This window comes from Oncorhynchus mykiss, chromosome 26 (assembly GCF_013265735.2).
Source record: "Oncorhynchus mykiss isolate Arlee chromosome 26, USDA_OmykA_1.1, whole genome shotgun sequence".
Classification (NCBI taxonomy): domain Eukaryota; kingdom Metazoa; phylum Chordata; class Actinopteri; order Salmoniformes; family Salmonidae; genus Oncorhynchus; species Oncorhynchus mykiss.
Window position 1 is genome coordinate 31,519,225 of NC_048590.1, and position 26,494 is coordinate 31,545,718.

The 26,494-nt window shown below is 44.7% G+C and overlaps 1 protein-coding gene across 2 annotated transcripts in view; it reads right to left on the bottom strand.

The window, feature by feature from the left end:
* Window positions 1–298: 298 nt before the first annotated feature.
* Window positions 299–26,494, bottom strand: part of LOC110506631 (spondin-1) — a 141,417-nt gene continuing 115,221 nt past the window's right edge. Inside the window, exons 8-16 of one of the 2 annotated variants that reach the window (XM_036963481.1) lie at window positions 18,123–18,345; window positions 15,556–15,696; window positions 8,854–8,929; window positions 7,863–8,045; window positions 6,106–6,276; window positions 5,504–5,671; window positions 5,108–5,272; window positions 2,295–2,588; window positions 299–1,527 (exon numbers count right to left, since the gene is read on the bottom strand). In XM_036963481.1, coding sequence (XP_036819376.1) covers window positions 1,364–1,527; window positions 2,295–2,588; window positions 5,108–5,272; window positions 5,504–5,671; window positions 6,106–6,276; window positions 7,863–8,045; window positions 8,854–8,929; window positions 15,556–15,696; window positions 18,123–18,345 — 1,585 coding nt within the window. In that variant the 3' untranslated portion in view covers window positions 299–1,363. The remainder of the gene's footprint in view (window positions 1,528–2,294; window positions 2,589–5,107; window positions 5,273–5,503; window positions 5,672–6,105; window positions 6,277–7,862; window positions 8,046–8,853; window positions 8,930–15,555; window positions 15,697–18,122; window positions 18,346–26,494) is intronic. The other variant, XM_036963482.1, reaches the window with a different exon arrangement.

Here is a 26,494-nt window from a genome sequence, read left to right on the forward strand (position 1 = left end):
ATGCAGCTCCCTGCCTAGACACTCACATGTCTCTGGTTATGGGTTGAGAAAAATGAGTCATGATAATCAAGTATGCTGTTACAGTACTATGTATGACCAAAGTGTATTGAAATAGCACAGGCTTAGATGGCACCTACTGGTGTACTGACTCCACCTGTCAAACCAAAAAGAACTCACTTCTAATCAGCTTATAGTCTCCATCTAGTGGCCAAGAGTATGAAATGCATTGGTTTATGTATTGTGTGCAAACATTTACCTCAATTTAAATGCTATTCAAACAAAAATAAACATCCATATGACAATTTCTAACATTTACTTTTATTGTAAAGGTGATATATTCCAAAATATGAATATGTTAGAGGAGCAGAGGAAAAAGACACATAAAGACATGTAAAAAACACCTACACAAGACTTGGGTAAGACTCTTGGGTGATATTGTTATCAAAAAATCCACAGCAAAAAAAATAAAAATGATCTTATAATAACAATGCACAAAATCATAGAGATTTCCGTTGCGGTGTGTCTACATGAACAGTAGTACAGCTGAGTAAAAAGTCATACAGGAGATTTCTTGATCCTAGAAACATGTTTTTTTTTCTGAAGGATTATAAAAATGCTGGAATGGCTGGGTAACTGTGCTTTAAGTTCTGGGATAATATACACTGCCAAAGAGGATACTACAGGATATAGCCTAACAGTACTATCGCTTATTAAATCAATTGGTGTTTTCATCATTATCATTATTCAAGAATATTATACCACAACAAGTTTACAGTAATCTTGCAGAAGAATTCTATATGTAACAGAGCTAGTTTATTGTACACACAGAGGGAAATCAGTCAGGTTCATCATAGGCTAGGCGTTATTTGGGGAAGCCTAGCCTAGATCCTCTCTCAAAATGGCTGTTTGTTTTAGGCTCGAGAAGAGACCAAGGGAATTCCTTCCTTCCTTCTTGTAAAATAACCCATGACCATTGACCTGGAAGGATGGATCATTTCAGAATTTGCCAAACACTTTCCAACCTCTGACTAGAGGTATATACAGAACCAGTGTACCTTCCCCAATCTAGAATCTTCAACTCCCAATCTAGAATCTTCAGACTCAACCCTGGATTAAACCAAGAGAGATTAAGGTCCTTGCCAGCCCTAAACAGAGTGCATTGGATCATTGAGTGACACTATGCCACCTCACGCTCCGTCCCATAACCAACTTGCCCATAGGCACAGATCTAGGATCAGTTTACAATCCCCAATCCTAACCTGAACTGTCAGAGGGGAAAACAACTGAGCTCACACCAGTGTTTATGGGCAACCTCCACCCACTCCGTACCCATCCCATCCCCGTCCTGCCCACCTTGGTCCATCTAGCAGGGGTACACGTTACACGCTCGGATCTCCTTCCTGTCCTTGCAGCTGGGGAGCTGGGCGCTCTTAAGCCTCTTTTTGGCTGTCATGAGCCGCTCCTGGATCCCCCCGCCACACAGCTTGGTACAGTCCGTCCAGCTGGACCACGGCCTCATCTTACAACCTGATGAGAAGGAGAGAGAGAGTTTATACAATTTCGTTGAAAATTGTTCCATGTTAAAGAATAGCAATGATCATATTGAAGATACTGACTATCAAACCTGACTGTGATTTAGTTTTCTATTAGTACATTTACATGCACACTAATGCAATATGAACACATATGCAATATTAAACTGGTTATGGCAGTTGGCAGAATATTCAATAGTCATGTAAACAAATTCCTCTGCTCATCTTAATCGGGGTAATGTCAAAAGAAATAAGTCATTATTAGGACATGTAAACACCTTAATCGGCGTGCCAGCGGTGTATTTGATCTGTGAATGTGATAGCACCAGCCGAGTGCCTCCCTCTTTAGAGCGAGTAAAGTGTGTTCGGAACAACTGAATGTACATGTCTTAGAAGTAGTTTTCACATACAAACTTTATATGTCCCAACTCAGAATCAAATATGCTTCTCACAAATAACATGTTCGCCGTGGTAGAACATCAGGTAGCCTGATTTCAGAAGTGTCCATGTAAACAGAGTTATTAGGGAAATCCTTCTTCTTGCATTGCATGTAAACATTTTAATCAAACTATTATATTAACCTGACTATCCACAATAATCACATTATTGTGTGCATGTATCCACACTCTATAATTTAGCTTACTAAATTAGCTTAATGTGATGACAGTGATGATGATTACATAGTTGATGATGATGCAAATGATAATGACTATAACACTGCTGCTTACAATGGTTATGGTGGTGATAATGAGTCCCACCAACCTGGGTGTTCAGCAGGTGACATGGTCTCCTCCCCCTGTGGACCCCCCTGTTTGCTCCTCCTCTTCTCCCTCGCCTCCTTGCGTCGTTTCTTCTCGTCGCTGTTGACCTGGCCCTGGCCATCATCGCGGTTACACTTCCTGATCTTACACTTCTTCCTCTGTACTGTCTCGGGACACGAGTCCCCTCCGAACTGGGGCTCCAGCTTCACTATGCGTGTCCTTATCATGTGACCTTTACCACAGGATTTGTTACACTCAGACCACTCCGTCCACTCTGACACCATACAGTCTGTCGCTGTACAGAGAGAGAGAGAGAGAGAGAGGGAGTAAGAGAGACAGAAGAGAGGGGGGATGGGAGATAATGAAGAGGGGGATAGGGTGTAGTAAGAAAGGTGAAGAGTTAATATGGGAAGAAAGCTTGTAGATACACCTCATGACTTTGCATTAGTGTTCCTTATTCTAAACATAACACAATATGAATCCCCTGGAAACAAATTCTCTGACTTATGTCCATAACGGGAACATTCTTAAAGAACTGCAAGGATGATTAGGGCTGGCCAGAATTATACGGCCAGCTTTATCCCCTCACTAAGACTGAGGGAAGACCAGTTAACAAGCTTTTTCACCCTAATACAATGACATGTGTGCCGAAGTTAAAGCTGGTTATTTCTGCCTTTTAATCCCTTTCTTCACAATACAGCCCTTAAATTAGCTCCCTCATTTTCTAGGGAACAGGAGAAAGGAGAGGAGAAAGAGAGTATTTTCCTATGGTAATGTGTCTGCCAGTCCCGTACCTGACTAGAATATACAGTTGAAGTCGGAAGTTTACATACACCTTAGCCAAATACATTTAAATTCAGTTATTTACATTTCTGACATTTAATCCAAGTATTAATTCCCTGTCTCAGGTAAGTTAGGATCACCACAATATTTTAAGAGTGTGAAATGTCAGAATAATAGTTGAGAGAATGATTTATTTCAGCTTTTATTTCTTTCATCAAATTCCCAGTGGGTCAGAAGTTTATATACACTCAATTAGTATTTGGTAGCATTGCCTTTAAATTGTTTTACTTGGGTCAAATGTTTTGGGTAGCCTTCCACAAGCTTCCCACTATAAGTTGGGTGAATTTTGGCCCATTCCTCCTGACAGAGCTGGTGTAACTGAGTTGGGTCTGTAGGCCTCCTTGCTCACAAACACATTTTCAGTTCTGCCCACACATTTTCTATAGGATTGAGGTCAGGGTTTTCTGATGGTCACTCAAATACCTTGACTTTGTTGTGCATAGAACATTTTGCAAGTATGCTTGGGGTCCTTGTCGATTTGGAAGACCCATTTGCGACCAAGCTTTATCTTCCTGACTGATGTCTAGAGATGCTGCTTCTATATATCCATGTAATTTTCCTACCTCATGATGACATCTATTGTGTGAAGTGCACCAGTCTCTCCTGCAGCAAAGCACCATCCACAACATGATGCTGCCACCCCCATATTTCATGGATGGGATGATGTTCTTCGGCTTGCAAGCCTCCCCCTTTTTCCTCCAAATATAATGATGGTCATTATGGCCAAACAGTTCTATTTTTGTTTCATCAGACCAGAGGACTCCCAAAAGTACGATCGTTGTCCCCATTTGCAGTTGCAAACCGTAGTCTGGCTTTTTTTTATGGCGGTTTTGGAGCAGTGGCTTTTTCCTTCCTGAGTGGACTTTCAGGTTATGTTGATAGAGGACTGGTTTTACTGTGGATATAGATACTTTTGTACCTGTTTCCTCCAGCATCTTCACAAGGTCCTTTGCTGTTGTTCTGGGATTGATTTGCACTTTTCGCACCAAAGAACGCTCATCTCTAGGAGACAGAATACGTCTCCTTCCTGAGCGGAAGGATGGCTGCGTGGTCCCATGATGTTTATACTTACATACTAGTCTTTGTACAGATGAACGTGATACCTTCAAGCGTTTGGAAATTGCTCCCAAGGATGAACCAGACTTGTGGAGGTCTACCATTTTTTTTCTGAGGTCTTGGCTAATTTATTTTGATTTTCCCATGAATGTAGGCCTTGAAATACATCCACAGGTACACCTTCAATTGACTCAAATTATGTCAATTAGCCTATCAGAAGGTTCTAAAGCCATGACATCATTTTCTGGAATTTTCCAAGCTGTTTAAAGGCACTTAGTGTATGTAAACCCACTGGAATTGTGATACAGTGAATTATAAGTGAAATAATCTGTCTGTAAACAACTGTTGGAAAATCTACTTGTGTCATGCACAAGGTAGATGTCCTAACCGACTTGCCAAAACTATAGTTTGTTAACAAGAAATTTGTGGAGTGGTTGAAAAACGAGTTTTAATGACTCCATCCTAGGTGTATGTAAACTTCCGACTTTAACTGTATATAACCGATTAAGTCAGGCTTAAATGTAAGAGCACATGGGCACTTCTGGTTTCCAATGGAGGAGCAGCTTGAGGAAGCTGTTCCCTCTCATATAAACCAGCTAATAACCCACCAGGGTATTCCCATGATAAACCTATCTGGGAGAGTTTGGGCTGGAGATGAGTCTATGGGCACTCCTAACGCAGATGTCAACCAGATGTGTACACCCTAACAAGCCAAGTGTCTTTTAAGTGTGTATGCATTTGGATATGATAGGGAGAGTATTATAAGCAGATGGATGTTAGGTTGCACAATGAAGATACTAATCAGCATTATCATGAATTACATATGTGCAGTACTGTTTTAGTTGGTGTGTCCACACATGAATAAAGTAGGTTCGCTCCAGTGTGTGTGTGTGTGTGTGTGGGTGTGTTCCTTACGACACTCTGGCAGCATGCACTTCTCCACCTGATCCAGGTCCTCTATACACTCTCCCAGCTCCACAGGAGACTTGAGCACGCGCTGCCTCGTCCGCATGCCCTTCCCACACGTAACACTGCAGTCACTCCAGTCAGACCACGGAGACAGCATACAGGGAATGGTGTCTGTGCACACACAGAATCAGTGTCACACACAGTGTCTATCTGATTTCATGCAGTTGGCATTTGTTGTGGTGTGTGTAAGTGTACAGGTGTGTGTACAGATGAGCGTGTGTGTGCATGTGTATGTTTGTTTGTATAAGCCTGCTCATGCTTATCTGTGTGAGTGTGAGTGCGTGCGTGTGAGTATGTGTGTGTGTGAGTGCGTATGTGTGAGTGCGTGTGTGTGTTACTCACGACACTCTGGCATCATGCACTTCTCCACCTCCAGCACCTCAGCCCCACAGATGGAGCCGTCCGGGGGAGGCATCTTCACCATGCGTTCCCTTCTCTTCATGCCCAGCCCACAGGTGGCACTGCAGGAGTCCCACTCACCCCACTCTGTCACCAGACAACTGTTGGGGGCTAAAGAGAGGGAGAGGGGGGATCAGACAGTTAAGAGGGGAAAAGGCGGAGAGGGGGAAGGGAAGAGGAGGAGCGAATAAGAAGGGGAGTGGGTGTGTTCAATGGGAGAGACAGAACTTAATCCACATATGTATTACTTTGTCCTGTAATCAGGCATAATTATACATCATCCTAATAGTTTGAACAGTACATTTGAATAATTTAGCAGATGCTCTTCCACTGTGAATTGATGCACACAATGAGCCTCATTTATCTACAGCATAGAAATACATAGATTTGTTTGTATGAAAAATGCATACACAGATTAATCAAAAGTTTCCTATACCTCGGAAAATGTTTGTTCACCTGATTAAAAACTAAAACTTTGGTAAATGCAGCAATGTTTGTGATAATGACTTTGTGAACCATTGATTTCAGGGGTTAAAGCTACTCACTGCATTCCTCGTTCACAATACACTTCTCGTTCTCCTCAGTAGGCAAGGTACACACAGAGCCATCGTCAGGGAACTGCTTGACGTAGCGTTCCCTGGACCGCAGGCCCATCCCACATGACATGCTACACGGAGACCAGGTGATCCACTCTGACATCGTACAGGTGGACCCTTCTGAGAGGTCGGGGGCAAAGTGCAGAAGGTCACAGTCAGATATGGCATTTGAGTTGCATTCAAGATTTTAATGTCGTTACAGTGTTAGTAGCCACATCATACTTTATATAATCACCCAGTGTATAATGCATCTACATCATGGGACCTTCTGTTAGTTTCATTTATCATAATAAGACAGTAGGAGTCTATGAGCATCCATGTCAGCTCATGGCCATTACAAGAGCTTGTACCAGTATGCCTGTACCCACAGTGTTACCCAAGAGCTTGTACCAGTATGCCTGTACCCACAGTGTTACCCAAAAGCTTGTAACAGTACGCCTGTACCCACAGTGTTACCCAAAAGCTTGTACCAGTATGCCTGTACCCACAGTGTTACCCAAGAGCTTGTACCAGTATGCCTGTACCCACAGTGTTACCCAAAAGCTTGTACCAGTATGCCTGTACCCACAGTGTTACCCAAAAGCTTGTAACAGTACACCTGTACCCACAGTGTTACCCAAAAGCTTGTACCAGTATGCCTGTACCCACAGTGTTACCCAAAAGCTTGTACCAGTACGCCTGTACCCACAGTGTTACCCAAGAGCTTGTACCAGTACGCCTGTACCTACAGTGTTACCCAAGAGCTTTGAAAATGCATGAGCTGTGAACACATTTATGCAACAGAAATGTTTCTCCTCATTAAAAACAACCCCCTGCTGTTGTTGCATTATGTTAAGGTGGGAGGGAGGGAGGGAGGATATGAGTCGTTCTGGGTGAGACTCACATGGATTTATATCTAAAACCCTCCCTCTCCAGACTGAAAGACTCATTCAATTCTGCTCAATAAAGCAGCTCATCATTAATAAGATGAGCAAATCATTAATGAATCATTATTAATAAGCATATCATGAATAAGAGCCCCGAATAAGAGCCCATGTGTGTGTGTACGGGACCCTTACACCCCCCCACCACACACACACACACACACACATCCCAAGCCTATTTTATTATTCATTAGTCTTTCACTGCAAGCAGCAAAGACGTGATGCCCCCTGTGTATATTCTCATAACTTGTTATATGTCTTTTAATAAAGCCTTAGTATCCACTGTGGCCTCCCAGCAGCTTTAGCCCAATACACATTTTATAGGCTTGTCTCAGAAACACAGTGTCCCTCTCACCTCTATGCTGCTACAACTTTATTGGCTGAGCTACAAATGAGCTGGGGGCTTAATCGATGACCCAACACCAATAAAGACCTACAGTAAACCAGATTTTACCTTTCCCTGTCTTGACTCTTTACAATAACCTATGAAATGCTAACAAAGATGACGTCCACACTAATAAAGCTCCTAGAGCTCAGGGACTTGGTCGGATGTTGAAGTTTGTTTTTAGATGGGTGTTTATACACCAAGACAGCAACAAGAAATACACATTTCCAGATTGTATCCTAGATTGTATTGCACTATATGAGTTCATGTCAATATACATTTGTGTAACGGGGGTGGTAATGGGGGTGGTTAATATATCAGCTTGTAAATCTGAGGTTAACCTTTGGTCGAAACCCCGCCATGTCTCATGAGCTGCCTAGTACATCCAACATACTGACCCTCGTCGCTGCAGCCGGGCCCCATGCAGGGCTCAAAGTCCTGGGTGTGAGGACAGGGTACACTGAGGTCCAGCTGGGCCTTCAGCATCCTCTGTCTCATCCTCTTGCCCTTGTCACAGGTGGCTGAGCTGCAGGCTGACCAGGGAGACCAGTTGGAGTAGATGCATGTCTCTGGAGTGTCGTCTGGAGGGAGGGAAAATGGGAACAAGAGAGACAGCAAGACAGAGAGAGGGATGGAGGGAGAGAAAGGGTGGCAGAGGAGGGGAGGGTTTAGAGAAAGAGTGAGAGCGAGAGAGAAAGAGAGAGAGAGATAGAGAGGGAGGAGAAGGACATTAATCAAATGAAGGGCACAAACACAAACGTTCAAAGTCATAACTAGTTATGTGTTTCCTCAGGTGTGTGTTGAGTGCCTAAGCCCCTATTCACTAAGTGATGTGCTATTGAAACACTGATCTGACTCAAATCAAACATCTCTGTTCCTGGGACATGTTAAGGAGTGAAAGTTCAAATCGGAACAATCTCAAATGCAGAATTACTGATTTATTGAAAATGCCACTACTGATCAAATCTGCTTACGATTCCATCTGTGCAGCATTCCCGAGAGAGAGAGAGAGAGAGAGAGAGAGAGAGAGAGAGAGAGAGAGAGAGAGAGAGAGAGAGAGAGAGAGAGAGAGAGAGAGAGAGAGAGAGAGAGAGAGAGAGAGAGAGAGAGAGAGAGACAGAGAGAGAGACAGAGAGAGAGAGAGAGAGAGAGAGAGAGAGAGAGCGGCAACATGGAGGACGATTATACTGGGTTAACTAATTCAACTGTTTCTCAAGCTCTGGTTCTAATTTCACACTCCTGGAGATGGGCAGAGGGAGAATGAGAGAGAGCGAGAGACATGCCTTTCTCCTCTCTCTTGCTTATCGCTCCTCTGTTACAACCTTTGTTGGCAGAGTTGGGGAGATACAGGGACGCAGAGGGGAGAGAGAGATAAAGAGAGACACAGACCTTCCTCTTTCTCCTCCTGGGCGATATCAGCCACAATGTCATCCACGTTATCAGGCACGACGTTGCACTGCTCTCCCTGCGGACAGACAAACACAGGCCTGCGTTGTGGAATACATACTACTCTGTTGTGATAAGATCCTCCGTTTGCCTCTGGCGGCTATCAGACAAAGGGGGTAAACAGGGAGGTCAGCTGATACATCCTCTCACCTTCGCTTGAGCTCACAGATACACGTTGTCGCTATCTAGCTAGCATATTTAGGTTTTCTACTTCCGGCGCCGACAGAGATGGCCGCCTCGCTTCGCGTTCCTAGGAAACTATGCAGTTTTTTGTTTTTTTACGTGTTATTTCTTACATTAGTACCCCAGGTCATCTTAGGTTTCATTACATACAGTCGAGAAGAACTACTGAATATAAGATCAGCATCAACTCACCATCAGTACGACCAAGAATATGTTTTTCGCGACGCGGATCCTGTGTTCTGCCTTACAAACAGGACAACGGAGTGGATCCTATGCAGCGACCCAAAAAAACGACTCCGAAAGAGAGGGAAACGAGGCGGTCTTCTGGTCAGACTCCGGAGACGGGCACAGCGCGCACCACTCCCTAGCATTCTTCTTGCCAATGTCCAGTCTCTTGACAACAAGGTTGATGAAATCCGAGCAAGGGTAGCATTCCAGAGGGACATCAGAGACTAACGTTCTTTGCTTCACGGAAACGTGGCTTACTGGAGAGACGCTATCCGAAGCGGTGCAGCCAACAGGTTTCTCCACGCATCGCGCAGACAGGAAAAAACATCTTTCTGGTAAAAAGAGGGGCGGGGGCGTATGCCTTATGACTAACGTGACATGGTGCGATGAAAGAAACATACAGGAACTCAAATCCTTCTGTTCACCTGATTTAGAATTCCTCACAATCAAATGTAGACCGCATTATCTACCAAGAGAATTCTCTTCGATTATAATCACAGCCGTATATATCCCCCCCCAAGCAGACACATCGATGGCTCTGAACAAACTTTATTTAACTCTCTGCAAACTGGAAACAATTTATCCGGAGGCTGCATTCATTGTAGCTGGGGATTTTAACAAGGCTAATCTGAAAACAAGACTCCCCAAATTTTATCAGCATATCGATTGCGCAACCAGGGGAGGAAAGACCTTGGACCATTGTTACTCTAACTTCCGCGACGCATATAAGGCCCTGCCCCGCCCCCCTTTCGGAAAAGCTGACCACGACTCCATTTTGTTGATCCCTGCCTACAGACAGAAACTAAAACAAGAGGCTCCCACGCTGAGGTCTGTCCAACGCTGGTCCGACCAAGCTGACTCCACACTCCAAGACTGCTTCCATCACGTGGACTGGGAGATGTTTCGTATTGCGTCAGATAACAACATTGACGAATACGCTGATTCAGTGTGCGAGTTCATTAGAACGTGCGTTGAAGATGTCGTTCCCATAGCAACGATTAAAACATTCCCTAACCAGAAACCGTGGATTGATGGCAGCATTCGTGTGAAACTGAAAGCGCGAACCACTGCTTTTAATCAGGGCAAGGTGTCTGGTAACATGACCGAATACAAACAGTGCAGCTATTCCCTCCGCAAGGCTATCAAACAAGCTAAGCGCCAGTACAGAGACAAAGTAGAATCTCAATTCAACGGCTCAGACACAAGAGGCATGTGGCAGGGTCTACAGTCAATCACGGACTACAGGAAGAAACCCAGCCCAGTCACGGACCAGGATGTCTTGCTCCCAGGCAGACTAAATAACTTTTTTGCCCGCTTTGAGGACAATACAGTGCCACTGACACGGCCTGCAACGAAAACATGCGGTCTCTCCTTCACTGCAGCCGAGGTGAGTAAGACATTTAAACGTGTTAACCCTCGCAAGGCTGCAGGCCCAGATGGCATCCCCAGCCGCGCCCTCAGAGCATGCGCAGACCAGCTGGCCGGTGTGTTTACGGACATATTCAATCAATCCCTATACCAGTCTGCTGTTCCCACATGCTTCAAGAGGGCCACCATTGTTCCTGTTCCCAAGAAAGCTAAGGTAACTGAGCTAAATGACTACCGCCCCGTAGCACTCACATCCGTCATCATGAAGTGCTTTGAGAGACTAGTCAAGGACCATATCACCTCCACCCTACCTGACACCCTAGACCCACTCCAATTTGCTTACCGCCCAAATAGGTCCACAGACGATGCAATCTCAACCACACTGCACACTGCCCTAACCCATCTGGACAAGAGGAATACCTATGTGAGAATGCTGTTCATCGACTACAGCTCGGCATTCAACACCATAGTACCCTCCAAGCTCGTCATCAAGCTCGAGACCCTGGGTCTCGACCCCGCCCTGTGCAACTGGGTACTGGACTTCCTGACGGGCCGCCCCCAGGTGGTGAGGGTAGGCAACAACATCTCCTCCCCGCTGATCCTCAACACTGGGGCCCCACAAGGTTGCGTTCTGAGCCCTCTCCTGTACTCCCTGTTCACCCACGACTGCGTGGCCACGCACGCCTCCAACTCAATCATCAAGTTTGCGGACGACACAACAGTGGTAGGCTTGATTACCAACAACGATGAGACGGCCTACAGGGAGGAGGTGAGGGCCCTCGGAGTGTGGTGTCAGGAAAACAACCTCACACTCAACGTCAACAAAACTAAGGAGATGATTGTGGACTTCAGGAAACAGCAGAGGGAACACCCCCCTATCCACATCGATGGAACAGTAGTGGATAGGGTAGCAAGTTTTAAGTTCCTCGGCATACACATCACAGACAAACTGAATTGGTCCACTCACACAGATAGCATCGTGAAGAAGGCGCAGCAGCGCCTCTTCAACCTCAGGAGGCTGAAGAAATTTGGCTTGTCACCAAAAGCACTCACAAACTTCTACAGATGCACAATCGAGAGCATCCTGGCGGGCTGTATCACCGCCTGGTATGGCAACTGCACCGCCCTCAACCGTAAGGCTCTCCAGAGGGTAGTGAGGTCTGCACAACGCATCACCGGGGGCAAACTACCTGCCCTCCAGGACACCTACACCACCCGATGTCACAGGAAGGCCATAAAGATCATCAAGGACATCAACCACCCGAGCCACTGCCTGTTCACCCCGCTATCATCCAGAAGGCGAGGTCAGTACAGGTGCATCAAAGCTGGGACCGAGAGACTGAAAAACAGCTTCTATCTCAAGGCCATCAGACTGTTAAACAGCCACCACTAACACTGAGTGGCTGCTGCCAACACACTGACACTGACTCAACTCCAGCCACTTTAATAATGGGAATTGATGGGAAATGATGTAAATATATCACTAGCCACTTTAAACAATGCTACCTTATATAAATGTTACTTACCCTACATTATTCATCTCATATGCATACGTATATACTGTACTCTATATCATCGACGGTATCCTTATGTAATACATGTATCACTAGCCACTTTATACTATACTATGCCACTTTGTTTACATACTCATCTCATTTGTACATACTGTACCCGATACCATCTACTGTATCTTGCCTATGCTGCTCTGTACCATCACTCATTCATATATCCTCATGTACATATTCTTTATCCCCTTACACTGTGTACAAGACAGTAGTTTTGGAATTGTTAGTTAGATTACTTGTTATTACTGCATTGTCAGAACTAGAAGCACAAGCATTTCGCTACACTCGCATTAACATCTGCTAACCATGTGTATGTGACAAATAAAATTTGATTTGATTTGATTTTGATTTGATATTTAGTTATTTAACTTTCTAGCGAACGGGGAGGTGATATGGGGACATGCTGATAATGGCATTCAGCTGTCATAACAACAGAGGTCTGCTTAGGGCAAGTGACAAACGATCAGAGTGATAGGGTGTGTGTGTGTGGGGCTGGTGGGGTTGCTGTGTGTGTGGGGCTGGTGGGGTTGCTGTGTGTGTGGGGCTGGGAGGGGTTGCTGTGTGTGTGGGGCTGGGGGGGATTGCTGTGTGTGTGGGGCTGGGGGGGTTGCTGTGTGTGTGGGGCTGGGGGGTTGCTGTGTGTGTGAGGCTGGGGGGGTTGCTGGGCGGGGTTGCTGTGTGTGTGGGGCTGATGGGGTTGCTGTGTGTGTGGGGCTGGGGGGGTTGCTGTGTGTGTGAGGCTGGGGGGGGTTGCTGTGTGTGTGCGATTCCATATCAAATTAAAGTTTATTTGTCACGTGCGCCGAACACAACAGGTGTAGGTAGACCTTACAGTGAAGTGCTTACTTACAGGCCCTAACCAACAGTGCAATTTTTAAGTAAAAAAATAGGTATTAGGTTAACAATAGATAAGTAAAGAAATAAAAAAAACAACAGTAGAAAGACAGTGAAAAATAACAGTAGCAAGGCTATAACTGTAGCGAGGCTATATACAGGCACCGGTTAGTCGGGCTAATTGAGGTAGTATGTACATGTAGGTATGGTTAAAGTGACTATGCATATATGATGAACAGAGAGTAGCAGCAGCTTAAAAGAGGGATTGGGGGGGGGTGCCAAAAGCCCGGTAACCATTTGATTACCTGTTCAGGAGTCTTATGGCTTGGGGGTAAAAGCAGTTGAGAAGCCTTTTGGTTCTAGACTAGAGAGAACAGTCTATGACTGTGGTGGCTGGGGTCTTCGACAATTTTTAGGGCCTTCCTCTGACACCGCCTGGTGTAGAGGCCCCCTACCTTCTGTAGTGCCTTGCGGTCGGTCGGAGGCCGAGCAGTTGCCGTACCAGGCAGGGATGCAACCAGCTCTCGATGTTGCAGCTGTAGAACCTTTTGAGGATCTGAGGACCCATGCCACGTCTTTTTAGTTTCCTGAGGGGAAAAGTGCTTTGTCATGCCTTCTTCACGACTGTCTTGGTGTGTTTGGACCATTCTAGTTTGTTGTTGATGTGGACACCAAGGAACTTGAAGCTCTCAACCTGCTCCACTACAGCCCCGTCCATGAGAATGGGGGTGTGCTCGGTCCTCCTTTTCCAATCATCTCCTTAGTCTTGGTTACGTTGAGGGATAGGTTGTTGTTCTGGCACCACCGGCCAGGACTCTGACATCCTCCCTATAGGCTCGTCGTTGTTGGTGATCAGGCCTACCACTGTTGAGTCGTCTGCAAACTTAATGATGTTGGAGTTGTGCCTGGCCATGTAGTCGTAGGTGAACAGGGAGTACAGGAGGGGACTGAGCACACACCGCTGGGGGAGCCCCAGTGTTGAGGATCAGCGTGGCAGATGTGTTGCTACCTACCCTCACCACCTGGGGGCGGGCCGTCAGGAAGTCCAGTATCCAGTTGCAGAGGGAGGTGTTTAGTCCCAGGATCCTTAGCTTAGTGATGAGCTTTGAGGGCACTATGGTGTTGAACGCTGAGCTGTAGTCAATGAATAGCATTCTCACATAGGTGTTCCTTTTGTCCAGGTGGTAAAGGGCAGTGTGGAGTGCAATAGAGATTGCATCATCTGTGGATCTGTTTGGGCGGGATGCAAATTGGATTGGGTCTAGGGTTTCTGGAATAATGGTGTTGATGTGAGCCATTACCAGCCTTTCAAAGCACTTCATGGCTACGGATGTGAGTGCTACGGGTCTGTAGTCATTTAGGCAGATTTCCTTTGTGTTCTTGGGGACAGGGACTATGGTGGTCTGCTTGAAACATGTTGGTATTACAGACTCAATCAGGGACATGTTGAAAATGTCTGTGAAGACACCTGCCAGTTGGTCAGCACATGCCCGGAGCACACGTCCTGGTATTCCGTCTGGCCCCGCAGCCTTGTGAATGTTGACCTGTTTAAAGGTCTTACTCACGTCGGCTACGGAGAGCGTCATCACACAGCTGATACTTCCATGCATGCCTCAGTGTTGCTTGCCTCGAAGCGAGAATAGAAGTGATTTAGCTCGTCTGGTAGGCTTGGGTCACTGGGCAGCTCGCGACTGAGCTTCCCTTTGTAGTCTGTAATAGTTTGCAAGCCTTGCCACATAAGACGAGCGTCGGAGCCGGTGTAGTACGATTCAATCTTAGCGCTTTGCCTGTTTGATGGTACGTCGGAGGGCATAGTAGGATTGTGCTTCAGTGTGTGAGGATCAATATATTGATAAAGACTATGAGTAGATGGAGAGATTCCAGTTGAGTCTGCCAGGTTGGATGCTGTGTAAATGCTATAGTCCACTGACATTTACATCACTGTTCAACACACTGTTCTCTTCAAACGGCACCTATACAACTAACATCTATATCTACAGCTGTATTGACTCACAACGTCTTCAGTTAGACACTGGAACAATGCAGAGGAAGTTAAAATAAAGTTCCTTTCTTCTGAAAAAGATGTATCTTCCTCTCAGTGTCTGAAGATTTTAAGTTGACATCTCTAGTTCAATACACCAATATGTTCCATTGTCCTGTTTGTTTACCTTCTCATTTCGAGTCGTATACCGAAACAACGTTATGAACACAGGCACATAATCAAATGTTTGTAACCGCTTCGAGATCTTAGAGCGAACCTCAAACATGCCTTGACGTGCATGAAATCAGGTTGTGTTGGTGACAGCTGGAGGGAAAGAACATGAGGAGTGAGTAGAGCATGAGACAGAAAGAGGATGGAAATAGGAAGTGAAGTGAGCAAAGAAAGAGGATCGAGGCAACAAAAGTGGGAGAGATATAGCAGCCAAAGGAATGGAAGAAATGGAGAGAGATGATTGGATGAACAGACCTTTCGGGCGATGCGCTCCACAACTACCCTGGCCACGGGGGTGATGGCGCCCCCCTCAGGGTCGTAGAAGGGGCTCTGAGGGTGGTCCAGGCTAGTCAGGGGGCGGATCTTCTCCTGAGGGACTGTGGGCTTGTTGGGAGACTGGAGGTCAGAACACACACACACACACAAATGAAGAGTCAACATAGATACATGACTTTGCTTTTCATGTCAATATGTGTTCCATTGTAGTATTGAGGAACAGTGTCATGATGTCAGTGATGAAATATGTATTTGCAGATAACCTTGAAAGGTTGCAATAGGTCTCTTCATGTGCACTATGGAGGTATACAACACATCTATAATAAAGTCTCGTCCCAGCACAAAACATATACGGCCTCCTAAGACTGGCAAACCTAGATTATACAAGTCACAAAGCCACATCCACTAAAACAACATGAATCCATCGATCTTGGTCAGGGACACTGTGAGTTATGGGGTTATGTGGTGAAACTGTTGTCATTAGTCTGCAGCAAACGTCTGCTAGCAGGGGGCTAACACAGCAAACACAGCCACAGGGCTTCTGAAGGCACAACACTGTAAAACAAGCCATCCACTAGTCTGAACATGAAGGGTTGACATGTCACTTCGTAAAAGTGCTGTTGTGTTATGGTGATCAACATCTTTCACACCTGTGAACTTCTGATTCAATTACAATGTACAGAATGTGGTTGCTATATCACTACAAATATCCTACTGTTTCACCCCAGTGGAGAGCAGAGTCACACAGTGAGAGAGAACACCACAGGAGGTTACCAGGAGCTGTTTTAACAACTCCAAACGTCAACTTCAGGCTTCCTGAAACAACAGAGACCACTAGACACCGTTCAACAATAAAACACTCTACAACCTCATTTCATAACTCTTGACCGGTTCTTACACAACGTGTTCTTTCTTCCACCCAAGTACACCGTAAGTATGTCTGAGGCTCCAGACATTTGATATGAGTAAGGTCATTGTTGGGGCGAGCCAAATCAAACAGGGGAGTAACAGTTCAACAGGTTCGTCTGTGAACTCCCAGGGATCAGCCAAAGGTCTGTCTGTGAGCTCACACAGCACAGCGCAGTCATAGACTCTCCTCAACCAGTCTGTCCATATGGAAAATAATATATTGACATATATACGGAGTGTACAAAACATTAGGAACACCTGCTCTTCCATGACAGACTGCCCAGGTGAATCTTGGTGAAAGCTATAGTACCTTATTGATGTCACTTGTTCAATCCACTTCAATCAGTTTAGATGAAGTGGAGGAGACAGGTTAAATAAGGATTTTTTTAAGCCTTGAGACATGGATTGTGTATGTGTGCCATTCAGAAGGTAAATGGAAAAGACCAAATATTTAAGTGCCTTTGAACGGGGTGTGGTAGTAGGTGCCTGCCGCACCGGTTTGAATGTGGCTGTCACGTTCTGACCTCTATTTCCGTTGTTTTGTATTTATTTAGTATGGTCAGGGCGTGAGTTGGGTGGGCAGTCTATGTTTGTTTTTCTATGTTTTGGGGCATTTCTATGTTTTCGGCCTAGTATGGTTCTCAATCAGAGGCAGGTGTCATTAGTTGTCTCTGATTGAGAATCATACTTAGGTAGCCTGGGTTGCACTGTGTTTGTGGGTGATTGTCTATGTTAGTGGCTTGTGTCAGCACAGGTCTCATTTTGTAGCTTCACGGTCGTATTTGGTTTATTGTTACTCTTTTGTATAGTGTTCAGTCTTTCTTTATTAAAGATTCACCATGGACACTTACCACGCTGCGTATTGGTCCTCAGATCCATCTCGCCTCTCCTCTTCAGATGAAGAGGAGGACGGCCGTGACAGTGGCAGGAACTGCAATGCTGCTGGGCTTTTCACGCTCAACAGTTTCCCATGTATATCAACAATCGTCCACCACCCAAAGGACCTCCAGCCAACTTGACACAAATGTAGGAAGCTTTCGACACCTTGTGGAGTCCATGCCCCTTGTGGAGTCCATGCCCCTTGTGGAGTCCATGCCCCGTTGAATTGAGGCAGTTCTGAGGGAAAAAGTAGGTGCAACGCAATAATAGAAAGGTGTTCCTAATGTTTTGTCCACTCGGTGTATATACGTTTTGACAATATCTTAATATTATTTTTGTGCTAGTCGGCTGTACAGGCACCAAAATTCCAGTATTTTTCCTTCATAGCTTGTTCTCCATCTTCTTTTTAAATACTGAGCCAATTTGTTTTCAGCACATTTATTTCCATGACTGATCAAAAGTCGTTTTGTCATGGCTCTCTCTTGTCCCTCTGCAGCAGACGTATGTTTGGAACATCGCATTGCAGTATCGAATAGTAAGAATCGCAATAGATATCATAATGGCACCTAAGTATCGTGATAATATGGTATCGTGAGGACCCTGGGAACTCCCAGCCCTATAAGAAGTGTTATTTTATACAGTAGGTGGTGTGAGTGATGTCTGGGGCTTGCGCTCCAGGGTTATGGTTAGAATCACTGTGGTAGAGAGAGTGTGAAGATTAGAGCGTGTAGTTGTGACATTTTGAGGGGGTCACTGACCTCATAGGTGACCCCATTGTCGGTGCCTGCATCCCAGGGGATCATATCCTGGACAACCCTCTGGGCCCAACCACACTCCTTGGTGCAGAGGTCCTCTGCAGACAGCCCCACGTTCCAGTCAGGGCTGGGCCCCAGCATGGTGAGGAAGGACATCAGGTGACGGGTACGGTCCACTGAGAACTCAGCTGACGGGGCAGCACGACTGGAGGACAGAGAGAAGGGACTATTTTGAAGAAAGTCACAATTGCAATAACTGTGATATGTGATGTTTTACCTACCTTTAGTTGATCAATGCACTGATTGCAAGTCACTCTGGATAAGGGTGCCTGTTAAATGACTAAATATGAAAAGTAGAAGAGAGAAGAGAGAGAACAGAAATACTGACTGAAGTCCCTAAAAAGCATGAAAAAGCGAAAGAGGGATAGCAAGGAAAGGGAGATGATGACTATATGAGGAAAGGATGATAGAAGCGGTACTTAAGTCCACAGAGATGTAGAGAAGTTTCTTTGCTGCCTCAGGCATGCCCTGCACATCCAGCTCACCCCCTACAACAGTTCAACACAGAGCCGCCAGCCAGAGGTAAAGAGTAATAAACACCCCTAAACACTTTACTGGTGGAAGATAGCTGTGTGTGTGTTTGTGTGTGTGTTTGTGTGTGTGTGTGTGTGCGTGTGCGTGTGTGCAACAGATAATGTTGTGATGAGAGATCACACACACCCAAAGAGATGTGTGCGCTAGTTCACAGACAGTCACAAGCACAATAATGCACAAATATCTGTTCAGAAATACTTTTTCCTAGTACCAAACCACAGCACTTATAATGAACGTTTATCAGGGGTTGATAGATACCTCCCACCCTCGTACACCCTCCTAAACCCTATCTCTCCTGCCACCCTGTCAATTACAGTGCCGTGCGAAAGTATTCGGCTCCCTTGAACTTTGCGACCTTTTGCCACATTTCAGGCTTCAAACATAAAGATATAAAACTGTATTTTTTTGTGAAGAATCAACAACAAGTGGGACACAATCATGAAGTGGAACGACATTTATTGGATATTTCAAACTTTTTTAACAAATCAAAAACTGAAAAATTGGGCGTGCAAAATTATTCAGCCCCTTTACTTTCATTGCAGCAAACTCTCTCCAGAAGTTCAGTGAGGATCTCTGAATGATCCAATGTTGACCTAAATGACTAATGATGATAAATACAATCCACCTGTGTGTAATCAAGTCTCCGTATAAATGCACCTGCACTGTGATAGTCTCAGAGGTCCGTTAAAAGCGCAGAGAGCATCATGAAGAACAAGGAACACACCAGGCAGGTCCGAGATACTGTTGTGAAGAAGTTTAAAGCCGGATTTGGATAAAAAAAAGATTTCCCAAGCTTTAAACATCCCAAGGAGCACTGTGCAAGCGATAATATTGAAATGGAAGGAGTATCAGACCACTGCAAATCTACCAAGTCCTAGCCGTCCCTCTAAACTTTCAGCTCATACAAGGAGAAGACTGATCAGAGATGCAGCAGAGAGGCCCATGATCACTCTGGATGAACTGCAGAGATCTACAGCTGAGGTGGGAGACTCTGTCCATAGGACAACAATCAGTCATATATTGCACAAATCTGGCCTTTATGGAAGAGTGGCAAGAAGAAAGCCATTTCTTAAAGATATCCATAAAAAGTGTTGTTTAAAGTTTGCCACAAGCCACCTGGGAGACACACCAAACATGTGGAAGAAGGTGCTCTGGTCAGATGAAACCAAAATTGAACTTTTTGGCAACAATGCAAAACGTTATGTTTGGCGTAAAAGCAACACAGCTGAACACACCATCCCCACTGTCAAACATGGTGGTGGCAGCATCATGGTTTGGGCCTGCTTTTCTTTAGCAGGGACAGGGAAGATGGTTAAAATTGATGGGAAGATGGATGGAGCCAAATACAGGACCATTCTGGAAGAAAACCTGATGGAGTCTGCAAAAGACCTGAGACTGGGACGGAGATTTGTCTTCCAACAAGACAATGATCCAAAACATAAAGCAAAATCTACAATGGAATGGTTCAAAAATAAACATATCCAGGTGTTAGAATGGCCAAGTCAAAGTCCATACCTGAATCCAATCGAGAATCTGTGGAAAGAACTGAAAACTGCTGTTCACAAATGCTCTCCATCCAACCTCACTGAGCTCGAGCTGTTTTGCAAGGAGGAATGGGAAAAAAAATCAGTCTCTTGATGTGCAAAACTGATAGAGACATACCCCAAGCGACTTAAAGCTGTAATCGCAGCAAAAGGTGGGGCTACAAAGTATTAACTTAAGGGGGCTGAATAATTTTGCACGCCCAATTTTTCAGTTTTTGATTTGTTAAAAAAGTTTGAAATATCCAATAAATGTCGTTCCACTTCATGATTGTGTCCCACTTGTTGTTGATTCTTCACAAAAAAGTACAGTTTTATATCTTTATGTTTGAAGCCTGAAATGTGGCAAAAGGTCGCAAAGTTCAAGGGGGCCGAATACTTTCGCAAGGCACTGTACAAGTTGGCTTTGTGTTGGGTCCAATGTGGCTGTCAGAAATAAACCTAAGGCCTCCAGCAAAGCTGAGCTGAGCAAAGGGACGTGGTGACACACGGTGAGGGGGAAGAGGGGACGGCTGGCAGCCAGTGTGTTCCCAGAGGATTAGAGCTCTTACACAGCCTTAGAGGTGATTATTACTGTGTATGTGAGGACAGGACAGGACTGGACAGGGCTGAGGTGTGTGTGGTGATAGAAAATCTGATGGATTTATCGGCAGATGAAGAACAGAACAGTGACAGGAGAATAGCAGGAGGGATAATTGTTTCAGGTGACAATTGAGCTTCCGTACAGTTTTAGAAGGTGCTATGTAGAACCATACAGTATATCATAACACCTTTCATTGAGGGCCATGTTATACCCAAAAACAGTGTTATTAGAAAACTCCTGGTTTACAGGCCACATCAGGCTTGCAAGTCACATTATGTTGGCTTGCAAAGTGATGTTCAATTCCTATTGGAATCCAGTCAGAGTTAGGATATCCAACAAATGGATGTTTTTATCACCCGCAATTTGCATTGAGAATGACTGCCATGGTAGGGAAGATGGACAACTGATACTACCTCAATGGTCTAAACTGGAACAACCATCTCAGTAATGGGTGCAATGAGTCAAATTATTAATAAATTGGTTTAGTTTACAAAAAATGTACGTTATTTATCTTTGTGTAGCATAGCATTTATCAATCAATCAATGTCCATGCAAAAACACATTAAAATAAACAGTTCTGAAAATCACCATGCAATAGAGCATGCTGGGAAATATGATATACTCTATGGTTCTAAACTCAGCAAAAAAAGAAACATCCCTTTTTCAGGACCTTGTCTTTCAAAGTTAATTAGTAAAAATCCAAATAACTTCACAGATCTGTAAAAGGTTTAAACACTGTTTCCCATGCTTGTTCAAAGAACCATAAACAATTAATGAACATGCATCCTGTGGAACGGTCGTTAAGACACTAACAGCTTACAGATGGTAGGCAATTAAGGTCACAGTTATGAAAACTTAGGACACTAAAGAGGCCTTTCTACGGACTCTGAAAAACACCAAAAGAAAGATGTCCAGGGTCCCTGCTTATCTGCGTGAACGGCTGGACTGAGGGCTTGTAGGTCTGTTGAAAGACAGGTCCTCACCAGACATCCCCGGCAACAATGTAGCCTATGGGCACAAAACCACCGTCGCTGGACCAGACAGGACTGGAAAAAAGTGCTCTTCACTGAAGAGTTGCGGTTGTCTCAGAAAAGACAGATACAGTGCCTTGCGAAAGTATTCGGCCCCCTTGAACTTTGCGACCTTTTTGCCACCCTTTCAGGCTTCAAACATAAAGATATAAAACTGTATTTTTTTGTGAAGAATCAACAACAAGTGGGACACAATCATGAAGTGGAACGACATTTATTGGATATTTCGAACTTTTTTAACAAATCAAAAACTGAAAAATTGGGCGTGCAAAATTATTCAGCCCCCTTAAGTTAATACTTTGTAGCGCCACCTTTTGCTGCGATTACAGCTGTAAGTCGCTTGGGGTATGTCTCTATCAGTTTTGCACATCGAGAGACTGACATTTTTTCCCATTCCTCCTTGCAAAACAGCTCGAGCTCAGTGAGGTTGGATGGAGAGCATTTGTGAACAGCAGTTTTCAGTTCTTTCCACAGATTCTCGATTGGATTCAGGTCTGGACTTTGACTTGGCCATTCTAACACCTGGATATGTTTATTTTTTAACCATTCCATTGTAGATTTTGCTTAATGTTTTGGATCATTGTCTTGTTGGAAGACAAATCTCCGTCCCAGTCTCAGGTCTTTTGCAGACTCCATCAGGTGTTCTTCCAGAATGGTCCTGTATTTGGCTCCATCCATCTTCCCATCAATTTTAACCATCTTCCCTGTCCCTCCTGAAGAAAAGCAGGCCCAAACCATGATGCTGTCACCACCATGTTTGACAGTGGGGATGGTGTGTTCAGCTGTGTTGCTTTTACGCCAAACATAACGTTTTGCATTGTTGCCAAAAAGTTCAATTTTGGTTTCATCTGACCAGAGCACCTTCTTCCACATGTTTGGTGTGTCTCCCAGGTGGCTTGTGGCAAACTTTAAACGACACTTTTGATGGATATCTTTAAGAAATGGCTTTCTTCTTGCCACTCTTCCATAAAGGCCAGATTTGTGCAATATACGACTGATTGTTGTCCTATGGACAGAGTCTCCCACCTCAGCTGTAGATCTCTGCAGTTCATTCAGAGTGATCATGGGCCTCTTGGCTGCATCTCTGATCAGTCTTCTTCTTGTATGAGCTGAAAGTTTAGAGGGACGGCCAGGTCTTGTTAGATTTGCAGTGGTCTGATACTCCTTCCATTTCAATATTATCGCTTGCACAGTGCTCCTTGGGATGTTTAAAGCTTGGGAAATCTTTTTGTATCCAAATCCGGCTTTAAACTTCTTCACAACAGTATCTCGGACCTGCCTGGTGTGTTCCTTGTTCTTCATGATGCTCTCTGCGCTTTTAACGGACCTCTGAGACTATCACAGTGCAGGTGCATTCATAGGGAGACTTGATTACACACAGGTGGATTGTATTTATCATCATTAGTCATTTAGGTCAACATTGAATCATTCAGAGAACCTCACTGAACTTTTGGAGAGAGTTTGCTGCACTGAAAGTAAAGGGGCTGAATAATTTTGCACGCCCAATTTTTCAGTTTTTGATTTGTTAAAAAAGTTTGAAATATCCAATAAATGTCGTTCCACTTCATGATTGTGTCCCACTTGTTGTTGATTCTTCACAAAAAAATACAGTTTTATATCTTTATGTTTGAAGCCTGAAATGTGGCAAAAGGTCGCAAAGTTCAAGGGGGCCGAATACTTTCGCAAGGCACTGTATGTCAGTGTTCTGCCATGGCCAGCGAAGAGCCCAGATCTCAACTTTCAAATGTTTATCCTTTAATCTGTTCAAGTCTAAGTACAGTGAACATCACGGTCCATCACCTATTGGGACAGTTGGATAGATATCCTGTAATGGGTATACAGTATATCTGATTAGACTCTCTCTCTAATTCCCTTTTTTCCTTCTCTCTTCAGTGACACTGTCCCTCCCTCCATTTTTCCCACCACCCACATCCCCAGGAAACACGCTGTCTCTGAGTGACAAAGACAAACCCTTTAGCTCATTAAGAGCTGTGTTTTCATTGACAACCCCTTATTTCTCTGTTTCTGTCTGTCTGTCAGCACAGTGCTAATCAACTGGAAGCCTCAGGGAGCTGGGGTAGTCCTGCTGTCTTTAGAAAGGGTCTGATGAGACGTATAGTGTGCTTTAAAAAGACGAGGGACTCACTACTGGACATCATGGAGGTAACTGTAGCTGTCACAGGCAGAGCCATTCCTGTTCTGAGAGAGAGAGAGGTGTGTGAGTGGGGTCAGATAGAGCAGAACAAAGAGAGGAAGATGGTGAGAAAATGAGGGGTGTAGGCTGTCTTCTGTGGGGACCGTCTGAGTACATTAGGACTCTGGAGGGTGTGTGTGCATGCTTGCCTTCATGTCCGAATGTGTGTTTGAGAGAGGGATGGCTCTGTACTGTGACAGTGACAGAGAACACCACCCAGCGACGAAGATTCCTACAGCAGATTGCTCTCTCTGTGTCACTAACACATTGTGTGACACCGTTGTTGTGTGTGTGTCAAATGAAATGTTATTTGTCACATACACAGTTGGCAGCAGGTATAAAAGGTGCAGTGAAATACTTGCGTGCTGGCCCCTCAACATGGAATTACAATATCAAACAATATTCATCAGAGGTCAATGAAAATGAACAAGTCATTAGAGGAAGTCATATGCATAGTAATAAGACTGATATCTACACAATAGGATATACAGTATTCATGATTAATGTGCTATGTCAAGTATGACTGTGTTACAAATATAAAGTGGATAGTGTCTTGGTCGCACAGTTGAATAAATAGTATATTATAGAACAGCTGTGTTAACTGTGTGTGTGTCAACACTTCTTACAAAAACAAGTAGTGATGAAGTCAATCTCTCCTCCACTTTGAGCCATGAGAGATTTACGTACATATTATTAATGTTAGCTCCCTGTGTACATTTAAGGGCCAGCCGTGCTGCCCTGTTCTGAGCCAATTGTATTTTTCCAAGGTCCCTCTCGTAGCACCTGACCATACGAGTGGTGTGTGTGTGTGTGTGTGCATGTGTGTGTGTGTGCTCGGACGCGTGCATGCGTGTGTACAGGGGACAGGTGTATGCGTGAGATAGAGATATTCCCAGAGAAACATTGAAGCGAATTATGTCAGGTTATCTAGAAGTGCAGGTAGACCAGTGGGACTGAGAGGGAAACCAGATGAAACCAGACATCCTCTCAAACGTGGTTTACCTACGACGCACGCACAGACAGACAGACAGACAGACAGACAGACAGACAGACAGACAGACAGACACAGACCTCAAACTCAAAGGGGAAAGGAGCTGCAGCGCCCCTGAGTCTCCAGTTTACTGTGTAAAATGTACTCCTCATCAATCCAGCCGGGGAGGGCAAAAGCAAACATGTCATTTAAAAGGACATTGTGAAAACGACAGGCAGGGAGAATGATGTGTTTACACGTCAATAAAACACGGCCAAAGGGAAGTAGGAGGAACGTGAACACAACACAAAGGAAATTGATTCCTTCCAAGTCCAGCCCGGCTAATCCCCTGGCGTGTATGCAAATGAGGCGGGCAGGGGGTAATTTAATCAGTGCGCCGCAGTGTTTTTAATTAGGCGAGCTTCCCTCAACGATAGGTCCAGCAAGCCTCGTAAATCCGTGAACACCATAATGCTGACCTTGGTGTGGCGGCGTGGAGCGGTTGGTTGGTTGGAGACGGCTCTGGTGGAAATCTATTCATCCATCCATTACTTTCTCTTCCTCCCTCACTCTCTCTGACCACATCTCCTTCTCTGTTGCTCTCTCTGTGTCCATCGTTCCCTATTTTGGCTAATTTCTCTCTTTCTCTCTCTCTCTCTCTTCCTCTCCCTTGAACATGTTATGAGTCTCAGGAGACAGACTGCTGTAGCTCTGCTGTGTGTAATAATGGCTGTCATATCTGCACCCCTCCGCTCACCCACCTCCCTCGCTCCCTCTCCACCCTCCTCTGACTCTCTCTCCCTTTCCTTTGCTCCAGCCACCACATCTCTCTCAAGATGACCACTTTAGTTCGTAATCAGTACAAGTGATATAATGGGGAACAAAGGCACCAGAAAGGAAGATGCATAGAGAGACCGGTAAATAAATATGTGGTTACATGTGGTCCCATTATGATGGTTCTTCCAAATGCTTCCGAACCCAACACTAATCCCTTGGATCCTTCAGACGTGATAAAGAGCTGGTTGTCTAACCACTGATAATTAATCAACGTCTATTTCTCTCTCTCTTGCTCTCTCTCTCTCTGTTTATTTTTTTCTCCCTCTTCCTGTTCTTCAAAGGCAGGGTAGGAGGGTTTGTTAATTGGCAGGCAGCTGTGTAGTATAGGTCAGCCTGATGTCTTGATACACAGGAGCCTGGAGGCCATTAACATTGATGGAGAAAAACCCCTCCAGGAGTTCTATCAATCATCATCAAAACACACACCCTCTTAACCCACACACATACATATACACGTACACACAGGTGCAGTAACATAAGCCCCCTTCACTTATTCACACACATACACACACGCACGCACACACAAACTTTATGAATCACATGTACAAAGACGAACAAACAACATTTATAAACATGTTCAAAAACATGTACGAACACGTATGAACAAAAATCGCATGCAATCCCA